The 25,997-nt window shown below is 50.5% G+C and overlaps 2 protein-coding genes across 6 annotated transcripts; one reads left to right on the top strand and one right to left on the bottom strand.

Moving 5' to 3' along the window:
• Positions 1-365: 365 nt before the first annotated feature.
• On the top strand, positions 366-13,478 carry TARDBP (TAR DNA binding protein). Of its 4 annotated transcripts, none has more exons than XR_008420877.1 (7): positions 366-474; positions 1,427-1,678; positions 3,586-3,749; positions 4,913-5,053; positions 5,839-6,009; positions 6,388-7,624; positions 9,413-13,478. XR_008420877.1 is itself a non-coding variant. In XM_019461367.2 (6 exons), exons 2-6 carry the CDS (start codon positions 1,441-1,443, stop codon positions 6,916-6,918), a joined length of 1,245 nt encoding a protein of 414 aa, XP_019316912.1. In that variant the 5' UTR covers positions 366-474; positions 1,427-1,440; the 3' UTR covers positions 6,919-8,336. The 4 variants fall into 4 exon arrangements, 1 of the variants encoding a protein (XP_019316912.1); XR_002083452.2 differs by having other exon boundaries at positions 8,357-13,478; XR_002083451.2 differs by lacking the exon at positions 9,413-13,478 and adding an exon at positions 8,158-8,336.
• MASP2 (MBL associated serine protease 2) lies at positions 8,531-24,467 on the bottom strand. Of its 2 annotated transcripts, XM_019461362.2 has the most exons (11): positions 24,338-24,467; positions 24,000-24,231; positions 23,635-23,812; positions 22,799-22,930; positions 20,666-20,862; positions 20,445-20,592; positions 17,254-17,372; positions 15,552-15,630; positions 13,701-13,835; positions 13,125-13,199; positions 8,531-11,871 (listed from the first exon to the last, which is right to left on the bottom strand). In XM_019461362.2, exons 1-11 carry the CDS (start codon positions 24,382-24,384, stop codon positions 11,108-11,110), a joined length of 2,106 nt encoding a protein of 701 aa, XP_019316907.2. In that variant the 5' UTR covers positions 24,385-24,467; the 3' UTR covers positions 8,531-11,107. The 2 variants fall into 2 exon arrangements, with proteins under 2 accessions (XP_019316907.2, XP_053754953.1); XM_053898978.1 differs by lacking the exons at positions 8,531-11,871; positions 13,125-13,199; positions 13,701-13,835; ... (2 more) ...; positions 20,445-20,592; positions 20,666-20,862 and adding an exon at positions 22,059-22,169 and having other exon boundaries at positions 24,338-24,466.
• Positions 24,468-25,997: the final 1,530 nt, after the last annotated feature.

Below are 25,997 nucleotides of genomic sequence, written 5' to 3'. Positions count from 1 at the left end.
CCCCGCCCCGCCCCACCTGGCGTCTCCCGGCCCCGCCCCGCCACTCCTAGCCCTGCCCCTGCGCTAGTCTCGCGCACTTTCAAAGTGCGCGAGCTCGGCCGAGACCCGGGGCCGACGGTTGGCCGGGCGAAGCCATTTGTTACGCTACGTGGGGGGAGCTAGCAGCCTACGCCTCCATATTTTTGTCAACTTTTAGCCTTTCAGGCTCAGGTGCTGGTTTTACTGTCGCCTTTAAGTCCGTTCTGCTTGCTCAGCCTCCCGGAAGGGAGCCGTGCCGCTCTGGGGAGAAGGTCGTTGTGCCTCGGTGCGGCGTCCTTCCCCTCCCGACGGGGAGCCGGTGGGAGAGGACGACGGCCGGCGGGGGGAGGAGGCGGCCCTAGCGCCATTTTGTGGGAGCGAAGCGGTAGCTGGGCTGCTCCTGGAACCGTCGCTGCTTCGGGTTCCCTGTCGGGCTTCCTAGCAGCGGCCTCACGGGTGAGTCGCGGCCGCTTCTCACCCAGGACGCCCTGGGGGTCTCGGCCTCCGCACGCCGCGGCCCGAGGCGGACGCAGCGGCTTCCGCCCCCGCCCCGGGAAGGGAGCCGTGGGGCCGGGTCCGCCTGGTCCTGCCCGAGCGGGCTCGCGCGGGCGCGACGTTAGGGGCCTGGCGCTGGGTGGCAGCCGGCGCCGAAGCCGGGACGCTGGGCCTGCGGTGCCGTGCAGCCCGGGGCGGAGCTTCCGGGCCCTGGCAGGGCTCTGTGCTTTCGGCGCTTCGCACGCCGGGGGACGCCGCCAGCCTGGGCCCTGTGCCCCTGCGTCTGGTCCTCGGGCCGCGCCGAAAAACCCCTCCCTCGGCCGCCACGCGCTGGCTTGTGGGAGGTGGCGGCCCGCGTCGCGAAGGACCTGTTGTCGCTGTCCTCGCCCGAGTGTGGGGAGCCCCCGGAAGTCCCACAGGGAGGAACTTTTCTTCCTGCTCTCTTCACCTGGCTCGCTGCTGCTATTTCTCAAGACACAGCTTCTGCATCTGGTTCTTAGGGACATCAGCTTTCATTCCCACACACGTCTCAGCCCCCAGGATGATTATTTACTTCTTTCTGGCAGCGTATATCAGGGTCGTAATAAATAACTGTTTGGTATTCTCTCCGGATGTTCCCCCGCCCCCAGTAACCACCTTGCCACCTGCGACTGTTTTCAGTTGAGCATCTGATGCCTAGTAGGCACGCGGCAAGTGTTTATAGCAGGACTGAAATCGCAAGGCATCGTGTTTTGTTAGGAGTCACTGGCCTTGCCTTTGCCTCGTTTCGGTGGTAACCCGCACGTGTAAGAGCCCAAACGGCAGAGATGTCCCCGGAACGTGGACGTGGTGGTGGTGGTGGTAACCAGGTGATGATAAGGAAACAATTACTCTGACTCGGGTGTCGGTCATTAATGGTTCTTTTTCCTTTAAGAAAACTAAGAGAAGATGTCTGAATATATTCGGGTAACCGAAGATGAGAACGACGAGCCCATTGAAATACCCTCAGAAGACGACGGGACCGTGCTGCTGTCCACGGTGACAGCCCAGTTTCCAGGGGCCTGTGGGCTGCGCTACAGGAATCCAGTGTCTCAGTGTATGAGAGGCGTCCGGTTGGTGGAAGGAATTCTGCACGCCCCCGAAGCCGGCTGGGGAAATCTGGTATATGTTGTCAACTATCCCAAAGGTTCGTTGCCGTTTGACTTTGCAACGCTCAAGCGTTTGTTTCTCATTCTAAGTCCGATCATGGCCTCGTTTCACGGCGAAACGTCTCCTATAACCCAAGTATTTCTCTAAACGTTACTGTTAGCTGCTAGTCCTAATTAGTGAAAATTGGAAATACAGAATTTTTTTGAGAGAAGACTATGTATTATGTGAACAGATGCTGCCAAGTTAATGCCAAATTTAAGGAACCGCTGAGAATGCTTTGCAGTAATCAGCCTCTTGTAAATAGATTCTTTTCAGGTGCCCTGATGTTTTCCTTTGGTTTTTGGTCCTTGCAGGCTTCCATGAGTCATTCAGTTAATCTGATGTTTTTGCCCCTTAAATCGATTGCTGTAACCCAAATCTGAATTAGTGCAACTATAATTTGGGGTTTTGGTCTTATTCTCACTGCCCCTTATCACTGATGTTCTAAATCTAAAAAAAGGAAATATGAAGGAATGGTGCCAAGGAAGTAGGTACATTTCAGCAGAAGGAATTTGCTGTAGTTGATCTCTTTTGTTAAAACGCGATACCAACAAAGTATCATTTTTCATTAGTATGCAAGACTTTGACTTCCACTTTGAGAACATTTTTAACAGCAACTTGGGTTTTTTTTTTGTTTGTTTTTTGTTTTTCGTATGCTGTTTTTCGAGCCATTGGCTATAGATTAATATTTACCCAAATGTAAAATGTCACGTAAGGGCACCTGGGTGGCTCAATTGGTTAAGTTCTTGATTTTGGCTCAGGTCATGATATTGCAGTTCTCAAGATCGAGCCTCGTGTAGGGCTCTGCGCAGACAGTGAGGAGCCTGCTTGAGATACGCCCTCCCGCCCTCTCCTCTCCCATGCTCGCTCTCAAAATAAACAAACATTAAAAAAATAAAATGCCATTTAGATGATAACGTGTCAGTACAGGTTCATCGGTTGTAACAAATGTCCCATACTGGTTTGGGGGGTTATTGGTAATGGGGAGAAGCTATCCATGTGTGAAGGAAAAGGGGGTGGGAAGTCTCTGCCATCCTTCCAATTTTGCTGGGAACCTGAAGCTGCTCTAAAAAATAGTCTTTCTGAAAATCTCACTTAGTTCCTTTCCTCTTCTGAATACTGAGGATTTTTGTTTGCTTTAATGTCAGTTTATTTTTGAGAGAGCAAGAGCGAGAGTGGGGGAGAGGTAGAGAGGGAGACACAATCCCAGAAGCAGGCTCCAAGCTGTCAGCACAGAGCCTGACAACATGTGGCTCTAACTCACAAACTGAGAGCATGACCTGAGCCAAAGTCAGACGCCTAACCGACTGAGCCGCCCAGGTGCCCCCCAAATACTGGTCTTGAAAAATAACCTAAGATTTTGGTTTCTGTTACAAAATCAATGTGAGTTCACTGTTGAAAGTTTATAAAAGAAAGAAAAAGAAAATTGAAATTACCCTTAAAATCCACAGCTGGAGATAAAAGTTGATTGTGTTTTGGTCCGTAACTTTTAACTGATAGGCATTAAGGTAAGCAGATATGTTTAGTAGGCATAAAGATATTACAGCACTGTTTTTTAACCTGTTTTTTTTTTTTTCCTTCTTAATGTGTTTTAAAGTCCAAAATGAAGTAGAATTAGTTTTGTTTTGATGTGCCTTTTGAGAGGAGAGAACAAACCATGGTAATCTTGAGATCCTGCAAAACCAGAGGTGGGAGGGAGTCCCTGCATTCGCACCAGAAAAGCCCTTCAGCCACTTATTCAGTCCCTCCTTCTGTCTTGGAGAGCTGATGTCACTCCTTGCCAAAAGTTTTCAGTATCTTATTCTTAGAATCTTTTTGCTTGCCGTTGTTAGGTGTGGGAGTTAATATGTCCTAAGAAGTGTTAAATGGGGAGTTCACTGAGAGATTTCTGCTCATTTTGTTCAGATAACAAAAGAAAAATGGACGAGACGGATGCTTCTTCAGCAGTGAAAGTGAAAAGAGCGGTCCAGAAAACATCTGATTTAATAGTGTTGGGTCTCCCGTGGAAAACGACTGAACAGGATCTAAAAGAATATTTTAGTACCTTTGGAGAGGTTCTTATGGTTCAGGTGAACTTTGATTTCATTTGACAGTTTTTCTTCTCCAGTGAATTCTTTTCCCCGAATTCCTGCAGTTTAGTGACACTGCCCTTCATGTTCAGCAGATAGTATCTTTAACATTTGTTACATGTATGCATAGGGGATGCCGAAATGGTTCGGGTGCCTGGCGGGGTTAGTTGGTGGAGTGTGTGACTCTTGATGTCAAGCCCCGTGTTGGGTCTAGAGCTCACTTAAAAAATTTGGGTTATACTCTTTCCCTTTATGCATATATTCTATATTAACTTAGATTGTTGGGAGATTTAAAAAAAAACTTTTTTTTTAAGTTTATTTACTTTGAGAAGAGAGCGTGAGTAGGGGAGGGAAAGAGAGGGAGAGAGAACCTCACGCAGGTGTGGACCCTGATGCAGGGGTTAAACTCAGGACCCTGAGATCATGATCTAAACTGAAATCAAAAGCCAGGCAACCAATTGAGCCACCCTGGGTCCCTAAAAAAAAACACCTATTTTTTTTTTTAAAGGGGGAGCCACCTGGCTGGCTCAGTTGGAGGAGCGTGCAGCTCTTGATTTCCATGTCGTGAGTTCAAGTCCCATGTTGGGTGTAGAGATTACTAAAATAAATAACTTTTAAAGAAAGATAAAAACACTTATTTCCTGTTTTTCCAATTTAAGAATGTAAACATTAGAGGGGTGCCTAGGTGACTTAGTTGGTTAGGCATCTGACTTCAGCTCAGGTCATGATTTCACTGTTCGTGAGTTTGAGCCCTGCATCGTTCTCTCGCTGTCAGGACAGAGCTGGCTTCAAATCCTCTGTCTCCCTCTCTCTCTCTCTGCCCCTCTCCCACTCTCTGTGCAGGCACGTGTTCTCTCTCTTCCTCTCTCTCTCTCTCTCTCTCAAAAATAAGTAGTTTAAAAAAAATGTAAATGTTACATCTAATTTATCTTTGCATTGTAAACCAAGTTGTTAAAATTCTGTTTCATAACATGATTATTAACATGATCTGGATTCAACATTTACTCTCCTGTTGTTTTTACTTCAAGAATAACTTGGTTTAAATTTTAATTAAGCAACTCCATCCGAGTGAAGCCATTCAAATTAACCAAGGAACTCTGATTTGGGAGTGTGTGAGTGTGTGAGATTTTAGTAAATTTCAGTGATTTTTTTTTCCCCCCTAGGTCAAGAAAGATCTTAAAACTGGTCATTCAAAGGGGTTTGGTTTTGTTCGTTTTACGGAATATGAAACCCAGGTGAAAGTAATGTCACAGCGACATATGATAGACGGACGATGGTGTGACTGTAAACTTCCTAATTCTAAGGTACTTTACTCTTTTTTCCTCTGCTTTGGGAATTTTGCTTTGGGAATTTCCTCTGCCTTGGGAATTCTTGTCAAATTTTGACAAAACTCCGTTAGAAGACACTGTAGAAAAATAGTAAATGTACTTGGAAAAGGTAGGGGCGGGTATATTCCTGAAACATTTTGTCTCGTTAAAGCCTTAGGACCTTAACGCATGGTGAATGTTTTATGTTTGTTTGAAATACTTAGTTTATTACCTCTCTTACTAAAACTTCGTTCATTTTATTCTTTTTTTTTTTCTTTGTTATTTCTGGTGAGTGAACAGTTTCTTACGTGGTTACGTGTTAAAGCACAAAGACAGTGAGAACACATTAATTTTGTCACAAAGGCCTAATTTAATTTGTTCCTAGCAAGCAAGACTTATTTGGAGAGTTACCATCTTTGCCAGGGCGTTCCTCAGTCATTGACTTTCCTTAATCCAAATAAACCTTCTTGAACTTGAAACCTTAAGACTTCGGAGGCACCTAGCCGGCTCAGTCCGTAGAGCGTGCAACTCTGGATCTTCGGGTTGTGCATCTGGGCCTCGTGTTGGGTGTAGCGATTACTTAAAAATAAAATCTTTAAAAAATAAAATGTTACTCTTCGCTGAAGCATTAAAGAGAAGTGCTAATACAGAAGAATGTATCTCCTTTTTAATGACTAATCGCATTTAAGAGGCAGATCGCTGTCGTTACATCCTCTATCATAATGCTCTTTCATAGTTCATAAAATATTTCTCATGTTTTTCTTTCCTTTCGATTTGACCAGCAAAGCCCAGATGAGCCTTTGAGAAGCAGGAAGGTGTTCGTTGGGCGCTGTACAGAGGACATGACCGCCGATGAGCTGCAGCAGTTTTTTTGCCAGTATGGAGAAGTGGTAGACGTCTTCATTCCCAAACCGTTCAGGGCTTTTGCCTTCGTTACGTTTGCAGACGATCAGGTACTTTTCTCTTTAATGATAGTCCTCTGACTGGGTAATTTGTCGCGAAGATTTCCCATCCCGCTGATTGCCGTCCTCAGCTGAGCTTTCTCACCTTGTAAGCTTTGGGATATGTATGGGTCTAGATAGTCGTCATAAACCCTTTAGGTATTTTTTCAGGATGTGGCACTTAAGTGGGAGTGTTTTCTATCTTTTGAAAATAAGCTGAAAAAGTCCGTGCTGCTGTTACTACAGCTAAAGTCCATTTTACGGGTTTAAATGAAATGAGCTTATTTTTCCTCCCGCGTAGACACTGGCTTGAAATCTAAGTTTGATTGCTACTCTGGTGCATGAGTCAATGGTTTAATTTCCTTTATTTACGTCCCCTATTTCTTATAGGTTGCCCAGTCTCTTTGTGGAGAGGACTTGATCATTAAAGGAATCAGCGTCCATATATCCAATGCTGAACCTAAGCACAATAGCAATAGACAGTTAGAAAGAAGTGGAAGATTTGGTGGTAATCCAGGTGGCTTTGGGAATCAGGGTGGTTTTGGTAACAGTCGAGGGGGCGGAGCTGGTTTGGGAAACAATCAAGGTAGTAATATGGGTGGGGGGATGAACTTTGGCGCTTTTAGCATTAATCCGGCAATGATGGCGGCTGCCCAGGCGGCACTGCAGAGCAGCTGGGGCATGATGGGCATGTTAGCCAGTCAGCAGAACCAGTCAGGCCCATCGGGTAATAACCAAAGCCAAGGCAACATGCAGAGGGAGCCAAATCAGGCCTTTGGTTCTGGAAATAACTCCTATAGTGGTTCTAATTCAGGTGCAGCGATCGGTTGGGGATCCGCATCAAATGCAGGGTCAGGCAGCGGTTTTAATGGAGGCTTTGGCTCAAGCATGGATTCTAAATCTTCTGGCTGGGGAATGTAGACGGTGGGGTTGGTATAGACTGGTGGGAATTCAAATTTTTCTAAACACATGGTAAGTATATTGTAAAATACATATGTACTGAGAATTTTCAGAATTGGTCTGTTCAGTGTGGAGTATATTCAGCAGTATTTTTGACATTTTTCTTTAGAAAAAGAGGAAAAGCTAAAGGAATTTTATAAGTTTTGTTACATAAAGGGTTGAAATATTGAGTGTTTGAAAGTGAACTGCTGTTTGCCTGATTGGTTAAAAAAAAAAAACAAAAAACAAAAAACCCAACACACTACAATTGATATCAAAAGGTTTCTCCTGTAATATTTTATCCCTGGACTTGTCAAGTGAATTCTTTGCATGTTCAAAATGGAAACCATTGATTAGAACTACATTCTTTTCTCCTTGTTTTAATTTGAACCCCACCATATGAATTTTTTTCCGTAGGAAAATCTCCTTTTTTGGAGATCATGGTGTCACAGTGTTTGGTTCTTTTGTTTTCGTTTTTGTTTTTTTTTAACACTTGTCTCCCTTCATATGCAAAAGTACAATATGAAGCCTTCATTTAATCTCTGCAGTTCATCTCATTTCAAATGTTTATGGAAGAAGCACTTCATTGAAAGTAGTGCTGTAAATATTCTGCCATAGGAATACTTCCGTCTACATGCTCTCTCATTCAAGACTTCGTCATCACACTGCACAGGCTGCGTCTTTGACGGTGGGTGTCCCATTTTTATCCGCTACTCTTTATTTCATGGAGTCGTATCAACGCTATGAACGCAAGGCTGTGATATGGAACCAGAAGGCTGTTTGAACTTTTGAAACCTTGTGTGGGATTGATGGTGGTGCCGAGGCATGAAAGGCTAGTATGAGCGAGGAAAGGAGAGAGCGCGTGCAGAGACTTGGTGGTGCATAATGGATATTTTTTAACTTGGCGAGATGTGTCTCTCAATCCTGTGGCTTTGGTGCGAGAGTGTGCAGAGAGCAATGATAGCAAATAACGTACGAATGTTTTTGCATTCAAAGGACATCCACATCTGTTGGAAGACTTTAAGTGAGTTTTGTTCTTAGATAACCCCGTTAGTTGGATGTGTTAAGTGAAACGATACTTGTATTTCCCCTCCCCTTTTGTCAACTGCTGTGAATGCTGTATGGTGTGTGTTCTCTTCTGTTCCTGATCTGTAAGTGTGGTCCTGTGAACTGAAGCTGGTGGGTTGAGAACATGGACTGAGCTTGTGGTGTGCTTTGCAGGAGTACTTGGAAGCAGAGTTCACCAGTGAGCTCGGGGTGTCGCCACGAAGGGTGGAAGTTCTAATGTCTGTCAGCTACCCATAAGAATGCTGTTTGATGCAGTTCTGTGTCCTGTGCTTGGATGCTTTTTATAAGAGTTGTCAATGTTGGAAATTCTTAAATAAAACTGATTTAAATAATATGTGTCTTTGTTTTGCAGCCCTGAATGCAAAGAATTCATAGCAGTTAATTCCCCTTTTTTGACCCTTTTGAGATGGAACTTTCATAAAGTTTCTTGGCAGTAGTTTATTTTGCTTCAAATAAACTTATTTGAAAAGTTGTCTCAAGTCAAATGGATTCATCACCTGTCATGCATTGACACCTGATACCCAGACTTAATTGCTATTTGTTCTTGCATTGTCCAAAGTGAAAAGTTTTTTTTTTTTTTCTTTTTAAACCTAGTTTTTAATAAGTCTGGGTGACCGCACCTAAAATGGTAAGCAGTACCCTCCAGTTTTTTTATTAGTGCCTCTGTGCATTTGGGTGATGTTCTATTTACATGGCCTGTATAAATCTCCATTGGGAATCATGCCTTCTAAAAATATTCTTATTTGGGGGGAGTGGGAAAAACAACGTTGATTATTTTCAAATGCTTTGTAGCAAAGCATAGCAGTTGGAAAGGAGGGCATTTCAGCACCTTTCTAGTTTGGGATTTGAAAAGTGGAATTAATTGCAGTAGGGATAAAGTAGAAGAAACCACAAATTTATCTTGTGCCTGAAATCCATTACAAAGCCTGATAGCTTTAAGAACTAGCAGGGTGGGATGTCTGTCTGAAAGTGTTAAGGGAAATGGGCTTTGTCCTCCACAGGTGGGGGAATAGAGTAACGTTGAGTGAAATCGTTTACAGAAAACTCAGATTAGACTCTCACGGCGCATTGTGCAGTATGTAAAAGCAATAATCTATGATTCTCTGTTGTACTTTTTATGTAACTGCTGTGAGAGTTGAGCTTGTTTTCTGATGGAAGAATGTTAACATTTTTGTGTCGGTAGTTTACCTGATGCCCTTATCTAATTAGATGATGGTAACTAGGTTTGTCATTTTTCAAGTTACGTGTTTTAAGCTTTTAGAAATGAAGTCGTCCTTTAGACTTGTGATCGCCACGTTGTTTCGTTACTCAGTTTCCTCTGTAAAAGGATCTTGCATTGTTTTAATTTTTTTCTGCATCTCAATTGCATGATTTCCAAACCCTGTACCATCTGAATTTTGCATTTTAGCCCTTGCACTGTTACTCAGCAGCAGTAACATGGTAACACTTAAAATGGTATTCGGGGACCTCCAAAGACTAAACTGACAAGCCTTCAAGGAGCCCAGGGGTAAGTTCACTTGTCAATGGCATGGTTTTAATCCCTTACTTGACTTGTTGTGAATCTAGTTTCCGGTCTTAGAAGGCTTTCGATGTGCAGCAGCCTTCTGTTAACAATGTTTGTGGTACTAGTAGCTGTGGGTATTTAATTCTACCCTTAAAGTTAAAAAAAAGAAAGAAAGAAAAAAATGAAGTCTAGAAGTAAAACTATTTGGCAAAGATTTGTTTTTAAAATTAAAAGTCTTATTTGGTCATCTCAATGCATTCATTCTTAAAACTTTTTTGAACCGGTTGAATAAAAAATTTGTTGCCACCACAGTTTAGTGTCTGGAGTCTTACTGGAAAAATTCAATTTCTTTTTTATATGTGACAAAGGTGATGGAAAGTTACTTTGGGAAAGTCTCAAGAAGTTCCCCTTTAATATGCACAAGAGGAATCAGGCAGAAACTCAAAATGAATTTTTACATGAGTGGTAAATATTTGGCTAGAATGAAACTCTTTGTTAAATGTTAGCTATTAAAACTTTAAGGAGGAATAGCCAGCCGAAATGACCTGAGGTCTTTAAGGTTAGCTGAGCTTAAAGTGTGTCCTTAGGGAAAGTATCTTAACCGCTTGATAATTCCAAAGATGTATGTGATAATTGGAATAATTTGTTGTTGAGTGCCAGGAGAGGAGCTCTTCATTGTGTATGAGTTCTATACTCAGCTCTTGTGATTTGTGATCTGTTGTTTTAAGTATGCCCAAGAATTTTCGTGTTCATTGTGAGAATTAAAAAAAACAACTACAGACTTATCTGTGCTATCGCCACTTAGCTCTGATGTCGTATTTCTTCTTAAGGAATTGCCACATTTGATTCAGCTGTCTTCTGAATTTGAACGTTATTTAGGTTATTATTTCCAAGTGCCGGGAACATCCTCACAGCTGAATTAAATTCTTAGCGTTGGCGTTACTGGGTCAAAGACTGCATGCTTTCGGGGCTTTTCGGATACCTTGCCAAGTTGTCCTTTAGAAAAACCTGTGTTGTCTTTGACAATGTGAAATAGTGCTGTTCTGTGTTTTTCTTGTCTGCCAGTTGGATAAGTGAAAAATTACCTCTCACCAGTTGATGGCATTGGTTTTGCACATGGGAATCAGTCAGTACCTAACCTGAAGTATTGATGTTTCCATTTTATCTACAAAATCACGATTCAAGGTTATCCCTGAACCAGTACTGCTGTAATATATAAAGCTCTGTTAGAGATCAAGAACAAGTCCCCAGACAATGGAAGAGTCGTCAGAGAACATGAACGGGCAGTTTATAGAAATGCAGATATCTGCTGCAGATACTGGACTTTGTGAGTCATGAAATGCAGATTTAACTGGTGGTTTCCTGTGGGATTGGCACAGGTGATCTCACTTGCCTGTGTCCCCTCGAATCCAGCAGGAAGCGGTGAGAAGCCCCAAGGGAGGGGCACCTGTGGTGGCCTTCTTCCCCGCAGTTTGCTTTTGGTTTTGGCGGTAGGGCGGTAACTGCCATGTTAATGTCTCTCGGGTCACGTTGCTGCTACGGTCTTTTAAAGGGGTTTCTAAAAATAAAGAATCCTTTTCTGATCGAAGACGCAACGAATTAAAAGTTATTAATTATGTTCTTGATCCAGGGAATATAGTTAACAACTTTTGTGTAGACCCCATACTGGTTTGCTTCCCCACAATTCATGGAACCCCAGGACACTATTCCTCCCACAAACCATGTCTGTGTCTCGTTATCTAGAAACACTAGTGCCCCTCCACTGTCCCCTTTGCAGCTGTCCTTGCCCCCGCCTTCTAAGCCAGCGCAAAGCATGTTTTCTGTCACCCTTCCCCCTGGATAGGGCTGCTTTTCGTACGCAGCGGCACATTTCTGATGATCGACAGTTGGAATGTCAACAAACATTAGACTTCTGGCAAGAAAACCCCTTTGGGTTAATCCCCAGCCAGACACGGTTCCGATGTCATTTGTCCTCATGAAGGATTCGGCTTCTTTTCGTGGCAAACAGATAGGCAGGATGTTGCTATCGATTACAACTCTGTTCTTCAACTTAATCAGTGCTATGTCGTTATCAAAGCCGGCATCGTGAGTATAGCCTTCGTGTATAAAAATGGCCTCGGCCCGGGCTTGTGTATAATGAGCTGACAGTCTCTTCAGGGCACCCATTCTGATCTCTAAGGAGGCGGCATCTTCTTTTTGCTCATATACGGCGTGAGCAGCTGTGAGGATCCAGTTGTCCTGTAGGAGTGCGCCTGCTGCCGTAGTTCGACCTAGTAATAGGACTTGCCAGGGAAAATCGCCAGGCTTTGCGTTCTGCCCTCCGTATATACGCCCTCTTACGGTGCGAGTTGATAGTCCACAAACTGGGGAAAGAAGCAGACACGTAGAGCCTTTACAGAAACCCAGTGGTGGTTTTTTCCATAATCATCCCCACTTTGGAATTGTATCTATTTAATATCATCCAAAAATATCATCGGGTGAATTGGTGGGTGTCCACCCACACAGGCAAGTGAGACTGCTTTAAAACGGCACAGTTCAAACCTGAGGAAACCTTTTGGTATTAGGTTAGCTCCTCAGAAAATGAGGTGTATGAAAATTAGCTTTTAGAAACTAATTTGTTTTGCTGAAATAATTTGGCCTACACGATAGGGAGTATTAACAGGGCAGACAGGAATTGTCTGGGCTGATGTACTGGGGTGATGTGATTACAAGTCCAGTGAGAGGAAATAACCTTTTCATTGCTTCTGTTTTCCTGCTTGTAAAATGGGGTATTTACCCTGTAGTTCTGGGAAAGCAGGAACTAAGGTCACTGTTGCAGGATTTGCAAAATCACTTTCGCCTTTGAACATTGAAACGTTTTGCAAATCAGAATGTTGGCAGTTGTAGCCAGGAACCTTCAGGTTCGGAAATTACTATTTTAGTCTAGTTGGTTCTTCCAAACTAAATTTCCCTGTGTGTATTGCTAACTAAATACACTCATTAATGTAGCAAATATGTCTCCTGTTGTGGCAGAATACTTGCACTAAAACGTACAAATGTTGTGTCAGCCGAGATGTAGTTTTTTTAAGAAAACTAATTTAAGCCAGATAACGCAGGAGTAATGAATACATTATTACCTTTCTGATTTTTTTTTTAATCGCTGTACTCAACTACATCTTCAGAGCCAATTCTGGCAAAAAAAATTTTTTTGGGGGGGTACTGTTCAAAAGGCAGATTGCATTAATGTTTAAAAACTAGATGTCATTGAAAACAGTTGCTTAGGGAAATGAGTTATTAGCTTTGGGTTTTAATAGTTTTACAGAGAAGAAAAAGTTAACTCCACAGCAGGACTTGTGTTTATAAATGAAAATGGTTCAAGATAATTCTGAAAATGGTTTAATTTTTTACGCTCGCCTAGTTGTGAAGTCAAAAATAATGACTGACGTGCAGTCGGCACCTCGCAGCCCCTCCGCATGGAAAGGGGAGAGTGAGAACGTATTATCTGGAAATAATAACTTGGTGTAAGAGCCAAGTGCTGAGGTTCCGTTTCTGCCCAACACCAGCTAGAGCTCGCTCGCCTCCCGCCCAGCTGTACTTTCCATCAATTACGCGTCTCTTGTGTAAATGTATCCATTACCAGGCTCACAGACCGGGAGCGATTTTTCTCCTTTGGAGCTCGTCCAGAATCCATCAGCCCCACACACATATTTACCTGCAAATCATTGGAAAAGCAAAAATGTTTAACTGCACGGAGAAGGTGGTTGTCATTTGCTTGAATAGCCCCTTGAAGAATGTTGATTCTGGAGCAGCATCGGGAAAGAGAGGTGTCTGAATAACCATTTTACATGATTTCATAAATAGGAGGTCTCTGCATTAACCATGTTTGCTTGCAAAGTGGAAACCTTTTAGATGTGTAACTTGAATATGTATCAAGATCTCAAGTGCTTAATGATAAGGTTTTGACTTGTTAAATTAAACCATTTGGAATATATTGTGTGTTTGTAGTAGTCATTTACTAGATAAGATCTGTTTTCAGATTCTCGCAAATTGACATTAAAGTCACTTGAGCTGTAATACTTCACTTAGCGGGTGGGAGTAGTGCCTTTTAATCTTCCCTGCAGCCTTGGCCAAAAATGTTGGCTGAAGTTTATTTTCAGATCCTGGGGGTTTAGGTTCCAAATCACTCACCCCCAACTTGGAGCAGTTTGCTTACCATCCTCCGATCTCATCGTGTAGAAGATCTCGTTACAGCGGTATTGAATCTCCGCCTTGTATGTGGTCACTTCAGGACCTGTGACGTACTGCACTTGGCCGTTGGGTAGGTCTTCCGGCGGGCCGCAGTCCACAACTGGTCAAGGGAGAGGGAGGAGTCAGGTCGCACTAACCTGATTCGTGTCCAGCGCTGACCGCGAAAGGCCAGACGGGCAGGTGGCCGTGCTGCCGGGCGCTGTAGCCCGAAGCTCCCCCTGTGTGGGAACCACGCCGACCTTCTTCCCTGAAAAAGGAGAGGTCGGCCTTACTGTGATCGTAGAGCATCGCCTTCCTCCCGTTCCGACCCGAACGGCTGGATTGCGGTGAGGCCCCTGGGGTGGGAGCGCACGGTGCTTTCCAGAAGGAAGGGGTTTGAAGCCACCTGGGACTCCTTCGTGCCCGTGCCCTAACTTCTGACGGAAAGTTCTGGGGCAAAAGGGCCTCAAGGAAGGAAGAACGGGGCACCGCCCACGCGTCCCTGGAGAGCAGTACTCCGTTTGCAGTTTGGCCCTGAGAGTCAACAGTGCGAGTCAACAGTGCGACGGAGGACTTGGTTTGTGCTAACGCTCCTTGTCCCAAATTAACTTTTTAGGAGATCTGGAAGCCCTAGTACCTTGAATTTGCATTAGAATGTTCACCCGTTAGGACTCGAGTGTGAACGATCTACCCAGGTTCGGGGATGAAGTGATAGCAGGCCAGAAGCCCTGCTTCACGCAAGGAGGTCGAAAACCCGACACTCGATGTTCTTTCTCCGAATATTCAGAGCTTACACTGAGATGGCAACCTAATAGCCGTGAGCCTGGTTCTGTGCCGGGTGCTGCTCTGATTCTCCGCAGAGAGGTGCCCACGGCTACCTGGCTTCATTAAAGTGGCCCAGCTCCCAACGCTCCCGTGGTGCCGGCTCTCCTGCTTTGGAACTAAGCATTGGTAGTCTCGGTGGTGGGGCCGAAGCCATGAAGTGAAAGTGTTTCAATTGCCTGTGGATTCTGTGGGAACCCTTGCACAAAATACGCACAAATACATTTACAGGGGCGCTACCCACAGCAGTGGATGTATTCGGAAAGACCTGGGGACAGCACACATGCCGTGGCGGGGGGGCCACGCAGCCACTAACGAGGGCGTGATTCTCCTGACCCTTGGGTGGACGTGGAAAGAGAGCCCGACAACACGGGGGAATCCGTGCGATCAGGCCGAGTCTCCTTTTGCTTGAAGAGTGTGGACCGGCGAGATACGTTAGGATACACACGCAGCACGGGAGCTAAAGCACGTGAAGGCACGGACCTCCAAACTCGCAGGGGTAGTTGGGGGCAAAAGAGGCTCTCGCTGTAGGTGTCTGTAAACTTAGTTTTTCGACTTAACTTGCATTTTATCGTTGGGAAAACAACTTACGATGTGATTCTTAACTCGCAGGCTGGTAAGGACACCCTCGCTCCAGTCTGGTGTGTATGTGTCCGCGCAGTGACCCCCGTCCCTACAATATGGTGGCCTGTACCTGTGCACACGTGTGAGAGCGTGTGTGACCGCGGGCGTGTTCTAACAGCGGGATCGCGGGCCTTAAAGTGCCATTTTCTCTTTCCCATCCCGCACGGAGATTTCATCCTTGGAAAAAACAGTTTTAAAGATTACGCTCGTCCAAAGGCGATACTTTTCCTAGTGGCTTGGTTCCCGTTTAACCTGTAAGAGCGCCCGGAGAGGCCGGCGAGGAGGAGCAGGTTTGGAACCCGGTCCCCGAGAAGCGGACCATTTCAGAAGAGACCGGAAGCAGGCACGGGCGGCACAAGCCGCGCGGGGATCTGGGGTCCCGGGGCCTTACTGCTGCACTGCGGCGTCGGCTTGTCCCAGGATCCGTCTTTCTGGCACACGGCAGCAAATGACTTGAGGGGCAGACGACCCTAAAGAAGAAGCCGGAAAGGGTTGCGTTACTCGTTTGTATCGGGACCCCACTCCCCGAAGCTCCGCTCCCGCAGCAGTGCCTGGGTGGGGGGGTGGGGGGGAGGGTTCGGGGGGGTGCCGCACCCACGTGACCGGCCACACCCCCGACTCTGCCTCGGTGCCCATGCGCGCTGGCGGCCGACAGCTCTGCCCGTTGTGTCGCCGATGCCGCAGACCTCTCCCTAAGAGAGGTGTTGGCGCTGCAGGGATCAAATGGTGACCTCTGCGGCAACTGCGGAACACTTTTCGCTCCCCACTGCAGTCCGGGAACACAACACGTCCAGTGCCTGCCGCTTTTTCACCAGTTCTTTACATAAAGGGCCAAAGGGCGGTGGCCAAACTTTGGGGAAGGCCAGCCGGCTCCCGCGTGGAGCGAATGTGCGCGGAGTTTTCTAGCCCTGTGGCCATCAGCTGGGGGGGGGACAGTTACTAAAAATACTTTCCTAGGCCTCGCCTGTGCGTTCTCAGTGATTGCTAGAATGGTTTGCAGAGAACGTGTCTGACTTACTGAAACGTTATTTTAAAGTTGGAAGTGAAAGATCACTTGGGCAGAGCAGAAGAAGCCTTTATGCTTTCAAGGAAGCAGGAGGGTTTGTTGTTCGTTCTTTTTCTCTTCCACCTCCCCCACCCCACCCCACCCCACCCCCCCAGCCACCCCCCAGCAGAAACTGAAGAGGTTTGCAGTCCAAGGAGCTGCGGGCCAAGACCCTGGCCGGGAACTTTGCAAGGTGGGAAAAGTGCCGGGTTTTGTTTTGCTTCGTTTTGGACTCACTCCTCCGCAGGACTGGACTGAATAGCTAGCTATCGTTTCCCTGTTATTACTTTGTACCGCTGGGATTCAGTGACAATTTTGAAGAACATAAAGAGGACGTGTTAATCTCTTACCTGTGCCCCTGAAGCAACACAGTAAGCATTTTTTAAAAAAATTATCCTCCCTCACCCTTCACAGAGGTCACTATTTATAACTTTGCAGAATGTACCCTTTCCTAGTGCCGTTTAATCTTTGGTGCGCCCGGGACTTGTGGCACGGAAAGGTCGTCACGTGACCGGGGGCGGGGCCTAATTTAATGCCAGGTGGCAGCCCGGGCCCCTCGAGCTGCCTTATAGGATGTGCACAGGGAAAAAATCCCTTTTAATCACCAGCTTCGGAGAAGAAAAGGGCTTCTTCTTTTCTTTCTTTCTTTTTTTAAAAGTTTATTTTGCTTATTTTGAGAGAGAGGGTGGGAGGGGCAGAGACAGGGAGAGAGAGAAACCCAAGCATTCTCAGCATGGAGCCCGCTGTGGGGCTCAAACCCAGAAACCGTGAGATCACCGCCTGAACCGAAATCAACAAGCCGGGGCTTAACTGACTGAGCCGCCCCAGGTGCCCCTTAGAGCTTTTTGCATAAAGAACGAGAGAATTCTCCATAGACCTCTCTCTTCTAGGCCAGCTTATCTCTTTGAATGTTAGTGGCTAATCGTGGGCCGAAGAAAGCCCCGTGCTGACCACAGCTAGTTTTCCACTTGCACCCATCTGCCGCTACAAATATGTAGCCACGTAAAAACCGGTCATGATCCCGCTGCGCTTGGAGCTCTGTGCTCACCTGCAGGAGCTCGTACCCAGTCTCGCAGAAGACGGCGAAGCGGTCTTTCAGGACGTACTGGGCTTGCACAGGCGCGAGGCGGCCATTAGGTGGAGCCACCGGACCAGGGCAAGGCCGAGCTGCGCGGGGGGGGGGGGGGGGGGAGGGGGGTGGGGGGGGGTGGGGGGGGTGGGGGAGGGGTGGGAAACCGGGTTTAGGGGTTTTGATGCGGCCTCTCGAAGGCCAGTCTGAATGCAGCCATTTCCAGGTCTTGATTTTATAGCCGGAACACTTAACACACAGAGAGAGCTCGCCACAAGTGGGGCGGACCGCTTCAGAGTTCAAACCAGAGGCCAGATGACCCTGTGGGGCGCGTATTGCACCGATCGGGATTAGTAGCCGCGCCTGGGCCTCCCGGAAAGCGGCGTTGCCGAGCCGGGCAACGGGGGGGGCGTCTGCTCTGCCCCCGGGGACCTTACAGTCCCTGCCGCAAACCAAGAGAGAGTGTCGCTTGGAGGAAAAGAGCTAGACCCGCATTCGCAGCAATTAAATCTCTTAGCCTCTCTGGGCCTCCGATTCCTCTGGGGGTCGTGAGGGCCGGATGTAAAGGCTAGTGCCTTGCTGAGCGCTGGGCCAGAGTGGGTGCGGGTGACCGCCCACAACAGCCCGGAGACACCTGGGGTTCCGATCCCCACCGGCGCTCAGGGAGCCTGTGCTTCCCCCTCGCCAGCACGTGCTCACAGCGCTCAGGCCCCCGGGGACACTGCCTTCCACTCCGGCCCCCAAACCCCAGCCTGGTGTCACCCTCCGCTTCCCTTCTGCCACGCCAGTGGTTTGCTAAGTCCCCCCGGCAGCGGGTCTCCGTGCCCTGGGGTGGCTCTCAGTCCCCTGCTGTCCCAGAGCCCTGCCTGCCCACCAGCGCCCCCTGCCCACCCCACCCCCACCCCTTCCCTGTCTCCAGGGACAGCCCTGGTGGCTGCCCTGCACCCAGGCCAGAGCCCTGCTCCGCTCAGCCTTGGCCCTTCACCCACCAGCCCGGCAAACCTGACTCCCCCTTTGAGTTGCTCTGAAAGCAGCACTTCCGTTGAAGATGTGTTATTACTCTGACCTACAGGAGAATGAATGAACCGGGGACAAACGAATCGGTCTCCTAGTTCCGGCCTCCCTCCTCCCAACCAGTCTCGCCCCTTCCCACATTTCTAACCGAGGTGGCCCAAGGGTCAATCTTTTCTAATCCAGTTTCCTCGTTTAAAAAATGACTCCAATCCCCATAATCCCAATTATCACTTCCTCTGAGCCACACCCTGTGCTCAGCGCCTTCCCTGCATCAGCCCAGGAAGGAACACCTTTCGAAGGAGACATTGTGCTTAATTGGGACGACTGGGACATTACGGCTCAGAAAAGTTACGTGAGAGGTTCGGTGTCACATAGCCAGGCAACAGGTTCGTGCCTGGACACACACCTAGGCAGCCTGACATCAAAGCCTGCACTCTGATTTCCTGGATGGGTGGGTGGGTGGAGAGAAGGATGGATGGATGGATAGAAAGATGGATGGATGGATGGATGGATGGATGGATAGAAAGATGGATGGATGGATGGATGGATGGATAGAAAGATGGATGGATGGATGGATGGAAGGAAGGCAGGCACTAAGGTTGGAGGGAAGGAGGGAGACATACTCTTTCCCCTAAGAGAAGGTGATCTTGCCTGGAACAATCCTTTCTTTTCTTTTGCTTATAACTGTCTTGCCCCCTCTTTCTTCCTAGGAAAACCCTCCATGTTTGCACGCCCCCCTTCAGAGCTCCCCTCCACTTGGTAGATGGGATGCTGCCCAAATCATGCATCATTTAATGAAACCAATTAGATCTTCACATTCACTCAGTGGGATCTTGTTTTCTGGTTTTGATGGCTGGACGTGAGGGGTGGTGCAATAGGGCACCCCAAAATATGACTCTTTAGCATAAGGATTGTTTTGAGCTGGTTATTTCCAGACACTGCGGACACAGGAGAGGCTCTGAGAACAGAGTCGAAGTTTTGCTTTTGTCAGGGACCTTTAGGTTGACAAAAGACACGTCCATTTTGTAAGCGTGTCCCCCTCTCTGCCCTAGAAGAAGGATGAATACGTCACTAGAAAACTCATCACCGGAGAAGGCAGGGTCTTAAATCTGAATTACGGACCTTACTTTCATTTACCATACTTCTCCTGGTCATGTCACCTGCCCGTAACTGGCTCCCTGCCCCCCTCTCTTTTGTCTTTAGCTGAACATGGTAATCGAAGCCTGAGTTCTAAGTCCCCATTCTCCCCTGGGTAATCTCCCACGTGTGCATGAGACGTACCTCTTAACAAACTTGTCTGATTTTCTCTTGTTAATCTGTCTTTTGGTCCCAGCTAAGAATTTAGGAGGGAATTATTTTTTCCTCTCTTACAGAGGAAGGAGGGCTGGTTGGGTGGATGGAAGAGGGAGGGACAGGAGGAGGGGTGAGGAGAGGGATGGACACGTGGGCGGATGGCATTTCCTCTTGGGGTACCATTGTCTCTCACAGGCCATCCCCCCCCCCAAGCCTGCTTTGTCTTCTGGTGGAATTTGGGACATACTATCCCAAACTACAGCACCTTGGCATGTTGAATATCTTCTTAAACTGAAGGAGTTTGAGAAAACAGAAACAGGGAGATCCCTCAGACCTCTGCTCCCCGGCCCTTTGTCATTGTCACAGTCAGAAGACCCTCATGTACTGCCATGTGACAGGTGCCCTCCTTGTGCCAGGAGGGAAGGAGCATCCTTATCTCTAAAGACAAAGGGAGCCAAGAAGAATCCAAATAAACAGGCCTTCGCTGAGTCCTCCTCCCGGCACCCCACCCCCCACCGCGTCTACCACACTGACCTTAACGTGTCATTTTTTTCCCCGTGACCATCCATCCACCTTTCTGCAAACCCGGCACAAAAGTACACAGGCCTGTTTCTTTGGGTCTTTCTTTCCTTATGACGTCTCCCCTGTAGAACTTACGTGAAATAAATCTGGACGTGTTTCTCCTGTTGATCTGTCTTTATCAGTTTACTTTTCAGACCCAGCCAGGGACCCTAAGAGGGTCGAGGAAAACTTTTTCTCCCCCTGCACTTCCCAGGCCCAGCTAGGAAAAGTCCCATCCCGTGTGGCTCCTTGACTCTCCCGAAACAGCTTCCTGCTGGGATCTGAGACCCACTGGCCCTCACCTGTGCTGGTGTAGTGGATCTTCCAGCCCGTGTGGTCCCCCGACTGATCCGTGACAAAGGTGATGGTCACCGCGTTGCTTTTTGTTTCAATCCTGCTGGGCAACGTCGTCCCGCAAAATGGGCCATACTCTTCTTTGTCTGTTTGAATCTGAAGGCAGAAAGGGCCCTGTCACCTCAGGACCCGCCAGAGCCAGATGAGCGCCACATCCCGGGAACCTGACCTTGAGGGAGTCGTAGGGGCACAGGGCTTCAGGGTGCGTCTCCACGTCGAAGGACCCCACGAAGTCCAGGATGATGCTGAACCCCTCCTCCAGGTGGATGCCGTAGGAGCAACTGGACAGTTTGGGGTACGGCTGTGGGTATTCAGGGCTGCTGAGCACCCCCGACCGGCCGGTGAAGACCTGACCTGAACACAAGGCTGAGAGAGGGGGTGTTCCTTTGAGCCGGGCCGCAGGCAGCCTGGCTCCGCCCCGTCCGGCTGTCCTCACTGCGGTCCGGCCCGGGGGCCCCGCGCAGGCCCGCCCCACAGACACCTCCTCAGACCGAACACCCCGCCCCAGTGGTGAAGGGACAATCTGGAGTTTCTCGGGCTTCCTGGCTTTGGCTGAAACAGGTGACACCCGGATGTACATCTTCCAGGCCCTACTCACACCCCTGGGGCTCCTGGGCCAGAGTCACAACCCCGGCGGCGGGGGGAGGGGGGTAAAGAAGTGAGCAAGGTCACCGGCGGGGTTGGGGGGGGACAGAGGGCGGTGGAGACGGGGGGCGGGTGAGGGATCCCTTCCTTATCTACCCCTGACCCCAGCAACTCCCAAGTTCATCCACCACGGGGCTCCCGCCGGCACCCGGCCTGGAGCAGTCCAGCCTTCCCTGGTTCCCCATGGGGAACAGCGGGGCCTTCTCTTGTCCACTTCCCCTCCCACCCTGGGCCTGGGCTCTGCCCCAGGGGTTGGTTGAGGCAAGTTCAAGTTCACACTGATCAAGCGTGTCTGGTGCCCTTTCCCCACTGGGCCAGCTGATTGTGCACTTGCTGAGGGAGCGTCTATACCAGCCATGGGAGGTGTCCGACCACCCCTGCCCCAGGCTGTAGACAGGGGGTGTGGGCATTTGAGCCGGGAGATTTCCAGAACTGAGGAGTCCCGGCACGGCCTTCCTTGCTCTGTGTGGCTGCTCCCCAGGGGCAGAGGGAACAGCCCCTGGGTGTGGGGGACCAGACCGCCCATCAACACAATCTCGCCGGGCCTCTCTGCTCGGGGTCAGGCTCCCCCAGCCCAGCACACGTGGGACAGGAGCCATCCTCTGAACAGGAGCTGGTCTCAGGATGCTCCCAGCTCAGCCCCTGGGGACCTAGTGGGGCGTAGAGAGAGCTCGGTTTCCCTGTGTGAACTCAGGCCAGCCCTCGCCCCTCTCTGGGCCTCAGTGCCCCATCTTCCAAATGGATTGGAGGCTGCTGAGTAAGCCTTTTTAGCAAAGAGGTCCGTGGCCCGTGGAGGGGACTCCCACTGACCGAGGTGCCTCCAGGCCTTGATGAGGGTAGGGAGAGAGGGGAGGCGGCCAGGGTGCACACCACGGCCCTCTCCCCACAGGGCCCCCCAAGAGACACAAAGCAGAAGGTAGAGGTGGAGGCAGGTTTATTGTTAGGTCCGGGGATGGGGCGGTCGGGGGGGCTGCAGCAATCTCGGCCCGACCCAGACCGGAGCCGGAGGTGAGGCTAGGGGCTCTGCTCTGGAAGAGAGAACAGAGAGACAGGGAGAGACACTGGGAGAGAGACACTGAGCAGGGGGAGGCGGGGTCAGCACTGAGGCTGGGGGCCGCCCTCTCGCCAGGACACCCCCGGGTTTCCTGCCGTCTGGCCACCTGGCGCCTGGCAGGAGTTCAGAGGGGGCGGGCAGCAGAGGCCGAAGGGGCTGGCCTGCTGGGAACCAGCCGCTTTGAGCACGCCCTGTCCACACTGGGAAGTTTTGTGCAGGGAAGCTTGTGTGAGCCAGGCCCGCGTCCCCCACTCTTCCCATCTGGGGGCCCAGGGCGGCTGAATGGGGGCGGGGGGTGCCTGGAGCCCAGACGGGATACACGGTGGGGGCCTAACACATGCGATTTACGGGAACGGGCTCAGGACCGATGGCCAAGCCGAGGGCAGAGGGAATGTGAGTGGATGGGACACACGGCAGGAGGGGACAGAAGATCAAAGGTGGGCCGGCGGCCTGCCAGGAGAAGTGCCCAGTGGGCCAAGGCCAGGGGTCCCTCCGGAGCCCTGGGCAGAGCGGCTGTGGCCTTGAGGAGCTGGCTGTATCCTGGGCCAAGGTGGGGGCTGGGCTGGGCGCCGTGTCCGCCCCGCCCCCACGGCCACAGCTCACCTGAGCAGGTGCGTTTGTTGCGGTGGAGAACGTAGCCCGCGCGGCAGGAGCAGTAGAAGCCACCCAGGTGGTTGTGGCAGTGGTGGTCGCAAGGAGGCGCCTCTCCTGGGGGCACCTGGCACTCGTCGATGTCTGGGGGAGGAGCGGGCCAGGCGGGTGGTCAGAGGGAAGGAGAGGAGGCCGATCTGGGGCCTCGCGGCTGAGCCGAGAGGAGTCTCCTCATGTCCCAAAGAGGCTGGTGCCCGGCCAAGCATGTTCTAGGCCCAGGGGCACCGTAACGTCCCCGGGACGCTTGGAGGCAGAGGTCAGCACCACCTTCTCCAAACCAGGGACAGGTGAAGCGTCCTGCTCCGAGTCACCCAGCTAGCGGGTGATCGGTCGAACCCACCGAGCAGGTTCCGCCAAACCCCGCGGCACCCTCCTGAGGAGCACAGAGAGGTTGAGCCACTTGCCCAAGGTCACACAGCGGGCCCCCCCACCCCGGAGCCGCCGTGTGAAATCGAGTCAGGCTCGAGGCCCACGCACAAGTACAGTGTGCCGGGCCGTCCGTTCTCGGCGGGGTAAGTGGGCTCCCTGGCCCTTGCACCACAGGGGGGGCTGTGGGCATGTCCCTGGCTCCGCCCCGTCAGGCTCAGTCGGAGGGCGGAAGGCATGGCTGTGACCGATATTTGCACCGGGGATGGTGTCGGACTGGGCTGCGGACTTCTCTCCCGCTGGCTTGGCAGGAATCCAGCCTCGGGGAGGTGAGGCTGAAGGGAGAGCTGGCCTGGCCCAAGACAGAGTCGCCCCCGGCCCGCAGATGGGCCCTCCCCCGCCCCCACCTCCTCTCGGCTCACCCTCTGCCGCATAGAAGGCCTCAAAGCCCGTGAAGGGCTTCTCGTTGGAGTAGTCGGAGTGGAAGGTGACATCCAGGCTGGAGGCCGGCGAGTAGAAAGTGTCGTTGCCAGGGGCCCGCTCCGTGTCTGTGCTCTCCTGCCCGCACAGCGTGGCCAGCACCTTGGTCCCTGAGCTCAGCTGTAGGGTCGGGGTCACAGGGAGGGAGGGCAAGACGCAAGGCCCGCCGTCCCTCCTTCCCTCCCTCGGAGGCCAGACCCCGCTCCCACGTGTCCCTGCCCAGCCCCTCCCCCCCCCCCGCGGGGCCCCTTCGTCGGGAGCCCCCAGCCCCCGAGAGGGTCCGGGTCACCCCCCGCTCCGTCGGCACCTTGACAAAGTCATACTCGCAGAGGTAGGAGAGCTCCAGGTGGAAATGGGTGAAGTAGAGGCCCAGGCGGTAGCCGGGGGGAGCCCTCAGGGTCCAGCGCTGGTCCTGGTTGTTGCCATACTCCCCGGGGAAGCCAGGAGATGCCAGGCGCCCGAACACGGGCTCGGGCCACTGCGGGCCCTGGGGTGCGGCTGCCGAGCCCCACAGCAGGCCCAGGAAGATCAGCAGCAGCCTGAGGGCGGCGGCACGGGGGTGGGTGAGGGCCCGGAGGCCTGTCCTCACCCCTCGCCCCTGCGGGGGAGGCTGGTGGAGGGGGGGGGGCGCAGTGGTCCACTCACCTCATCGTGCACCCATCCAGCTGACCAGGCCGTATCTGGAGCCTCATGGTCTCACCTTTGATCTGTTTGTCCAGTGCCCAGCCCTGCCCCCAGCCTCCCTGACCCTGGGATTCTGGGAATTGACCCCGTGACTCCTGCTTGCCCCGGCTTTCCGGCAGGGAGGACAGGACGCTCCAGGAGCCAGGAATTGCACCTGGATGACAGATGGCCCCGGAATGAATCTTGGCTCCGTCCCTCACCCTTAACTTCCTCCTAAGGCCGGAGGGGGGCCTCCGTGACGACGATGGCTTCTGGACGGAGGTGGGGGATGCATTTATGTTTGCTCCCTCCTGAAACCCTATGCAAGATGGGAGAGAGAGGTTTCTTAAATGTCTTTTATTTTTGAGAGAGAGAGACCGCAAGTGAGGGAAGGGCAGAGAGAGAGGGGGTGGGTAGAGGATCCGAAGCGGGCTCCCACAGGGACAGCAGAGAGCAGCCCAATGTGGGGCTCAGACGCACTAATGGTGAGATCGTGACCTGAGCTGAAGTCAGACGCTCAACTGGCTGAGCCACCCAGGCGCCCCGGGAAGGAGAATTTTTAAAAACACATGAACGTATGAGGACGGAGGCTGTGGGAGAGGAGGCAGCGTTCCCGTTTTGGAAGCTGGGGAAATGGACAGGTGGAAATAACCCTCTAGAAAGCAACTCTAAATCGGCAACGGAAGGGGAAATCGGCTTGGGGATTGGCGGCACTGAGTCCTTCTGGAAGCGTTAAGAAGCTAGCCAATCCCGGGATGCCTGGGGGGCTCAGTCGGTTGAGTGCCCGACTCTTGATTTCAGCGCAGGTCATGACTCCAGTGTCATGAGAGCGAGCCCCGCGTCGGGCTCTGCACAGTCCTCTGCCAGACTAAAGCTTGGGGGTAGGATACGGCTGAGATGTGTGTTACTCTGTGGCCAGGCCCTAAGGGACGCTGCAACTTGTCTGGCTCTTTTTGGGATCACTTGCTCTGGGGGAGGCCAGCTGCCATGTTGTGAGGCCACTCAGTATCCCTGTGGGGGCCACATGGGGGAGGAACTGAGGCCTCCTAGCAACCACTGGCGTAATTTGCTGGTCACCCATCAAATCACCAAGGTGGTGAGGGACCCGTCTTGGAGGTTGCTCCTCCGGTTCCAGTTAAGGCCAGGTGACTGGCCGACGGCTTTGCCGCAAACTTACGGAGGAGTCTAGGCTGCACCAGCTAGCTAAGCCACTCCCAAATTCCTGACCCGCAGAAAAGCACTTCAATCTGCCACCTTTGAGCTACTTTGCAACACAGCGAGAGATAATCCATAAAAATGGAAAAGAGCAAATCTCAAAATGCTAAAGGGAGAGGATTTCCAACATAGAATTCTGTACCTATCCGAATTCTATGCCCATCAGTCAAGCAGTGGAACAGGGACATTTCATGTGTGTCAGATTTTTCAAGCATCCCCTGCCCCCTTTCTCAGAAAGTTACTAGGGAATATGCTCCACCAAGACCAGGGAGTAAACCATGAAACGGGAAGGTATGAGGTCCAGGAGACAAGACTTCCGATAGGGAGTTCCACTAGGGGTGGTCCGAGACTCAGGGGTGGTCAGAATACTTGTTGAGTCTAAACATTAAAACTTTTTTTCAGGGGCGCCTGGGTGGCTCAGTCGGTT

Source organism: Panthera pardus, unplaced genomic scaffold (assembly GCF_024362965.1).
Source record: "Panthera pardus isolate Hobbes unplaced genomic scaffold, ASM2436296v1 HiC_scaffold_11, whole genome shotgun sequence".
Classification (NCBI taxonomy): Eukaryota; Metazoa; Chordata; class Mammalia; order Carnivora; family Felidae; genus Panthera; species Panthera pardus.
The sequence above is the reverse complement of the archived record's forward strand: the minus strand, read 5'-3'. Positions and strand labels throughout refer to the sequence as shown.

Coding starts and splice junctions, on each gene's coding strand:
- MASP2 (XM_019461362.2), bottom strand. CDS start 24,384: ATGAGGCTCCAGATACGGCCTGGTCAGCTGGATGGGTGCACGATGAG. Junction 24,232..24,337: donor CTGGATGGGTGCACGATGAG/GTGAGTGGACCA, acceptor CGCCGCCCTCAG/GCTGCTGCTGATCTTCCTGG. Junction 23,813..23,999: donor GCGAGTATGACTTTGTCAAG/GTGCCGACGGAG, acceptor CCGACCCTACAG/CTGAGCTCAGGGACCAAGGT.
- TARDBP (XM_019461367.2), top strand. CDS start 1,441: ATGTCTGAATATATTCGGGTAACCGAAGATGAGAACGACGAGCCCATT. Junction 1,679..3,585: donor TGTTGTCAACTATCCCAAAG/GTTCGTTGCCGT, acceptor CATTTTGTTCAG/ATAACAAAAGAAAAATGGAC. Junction 5,054..5,838: donor GTAAACTTCCTAATTCTAAG/GTACTTTACTCT, acceptor CGATTTGACCAG/CAAAGCCCAGATGAGCCTTT.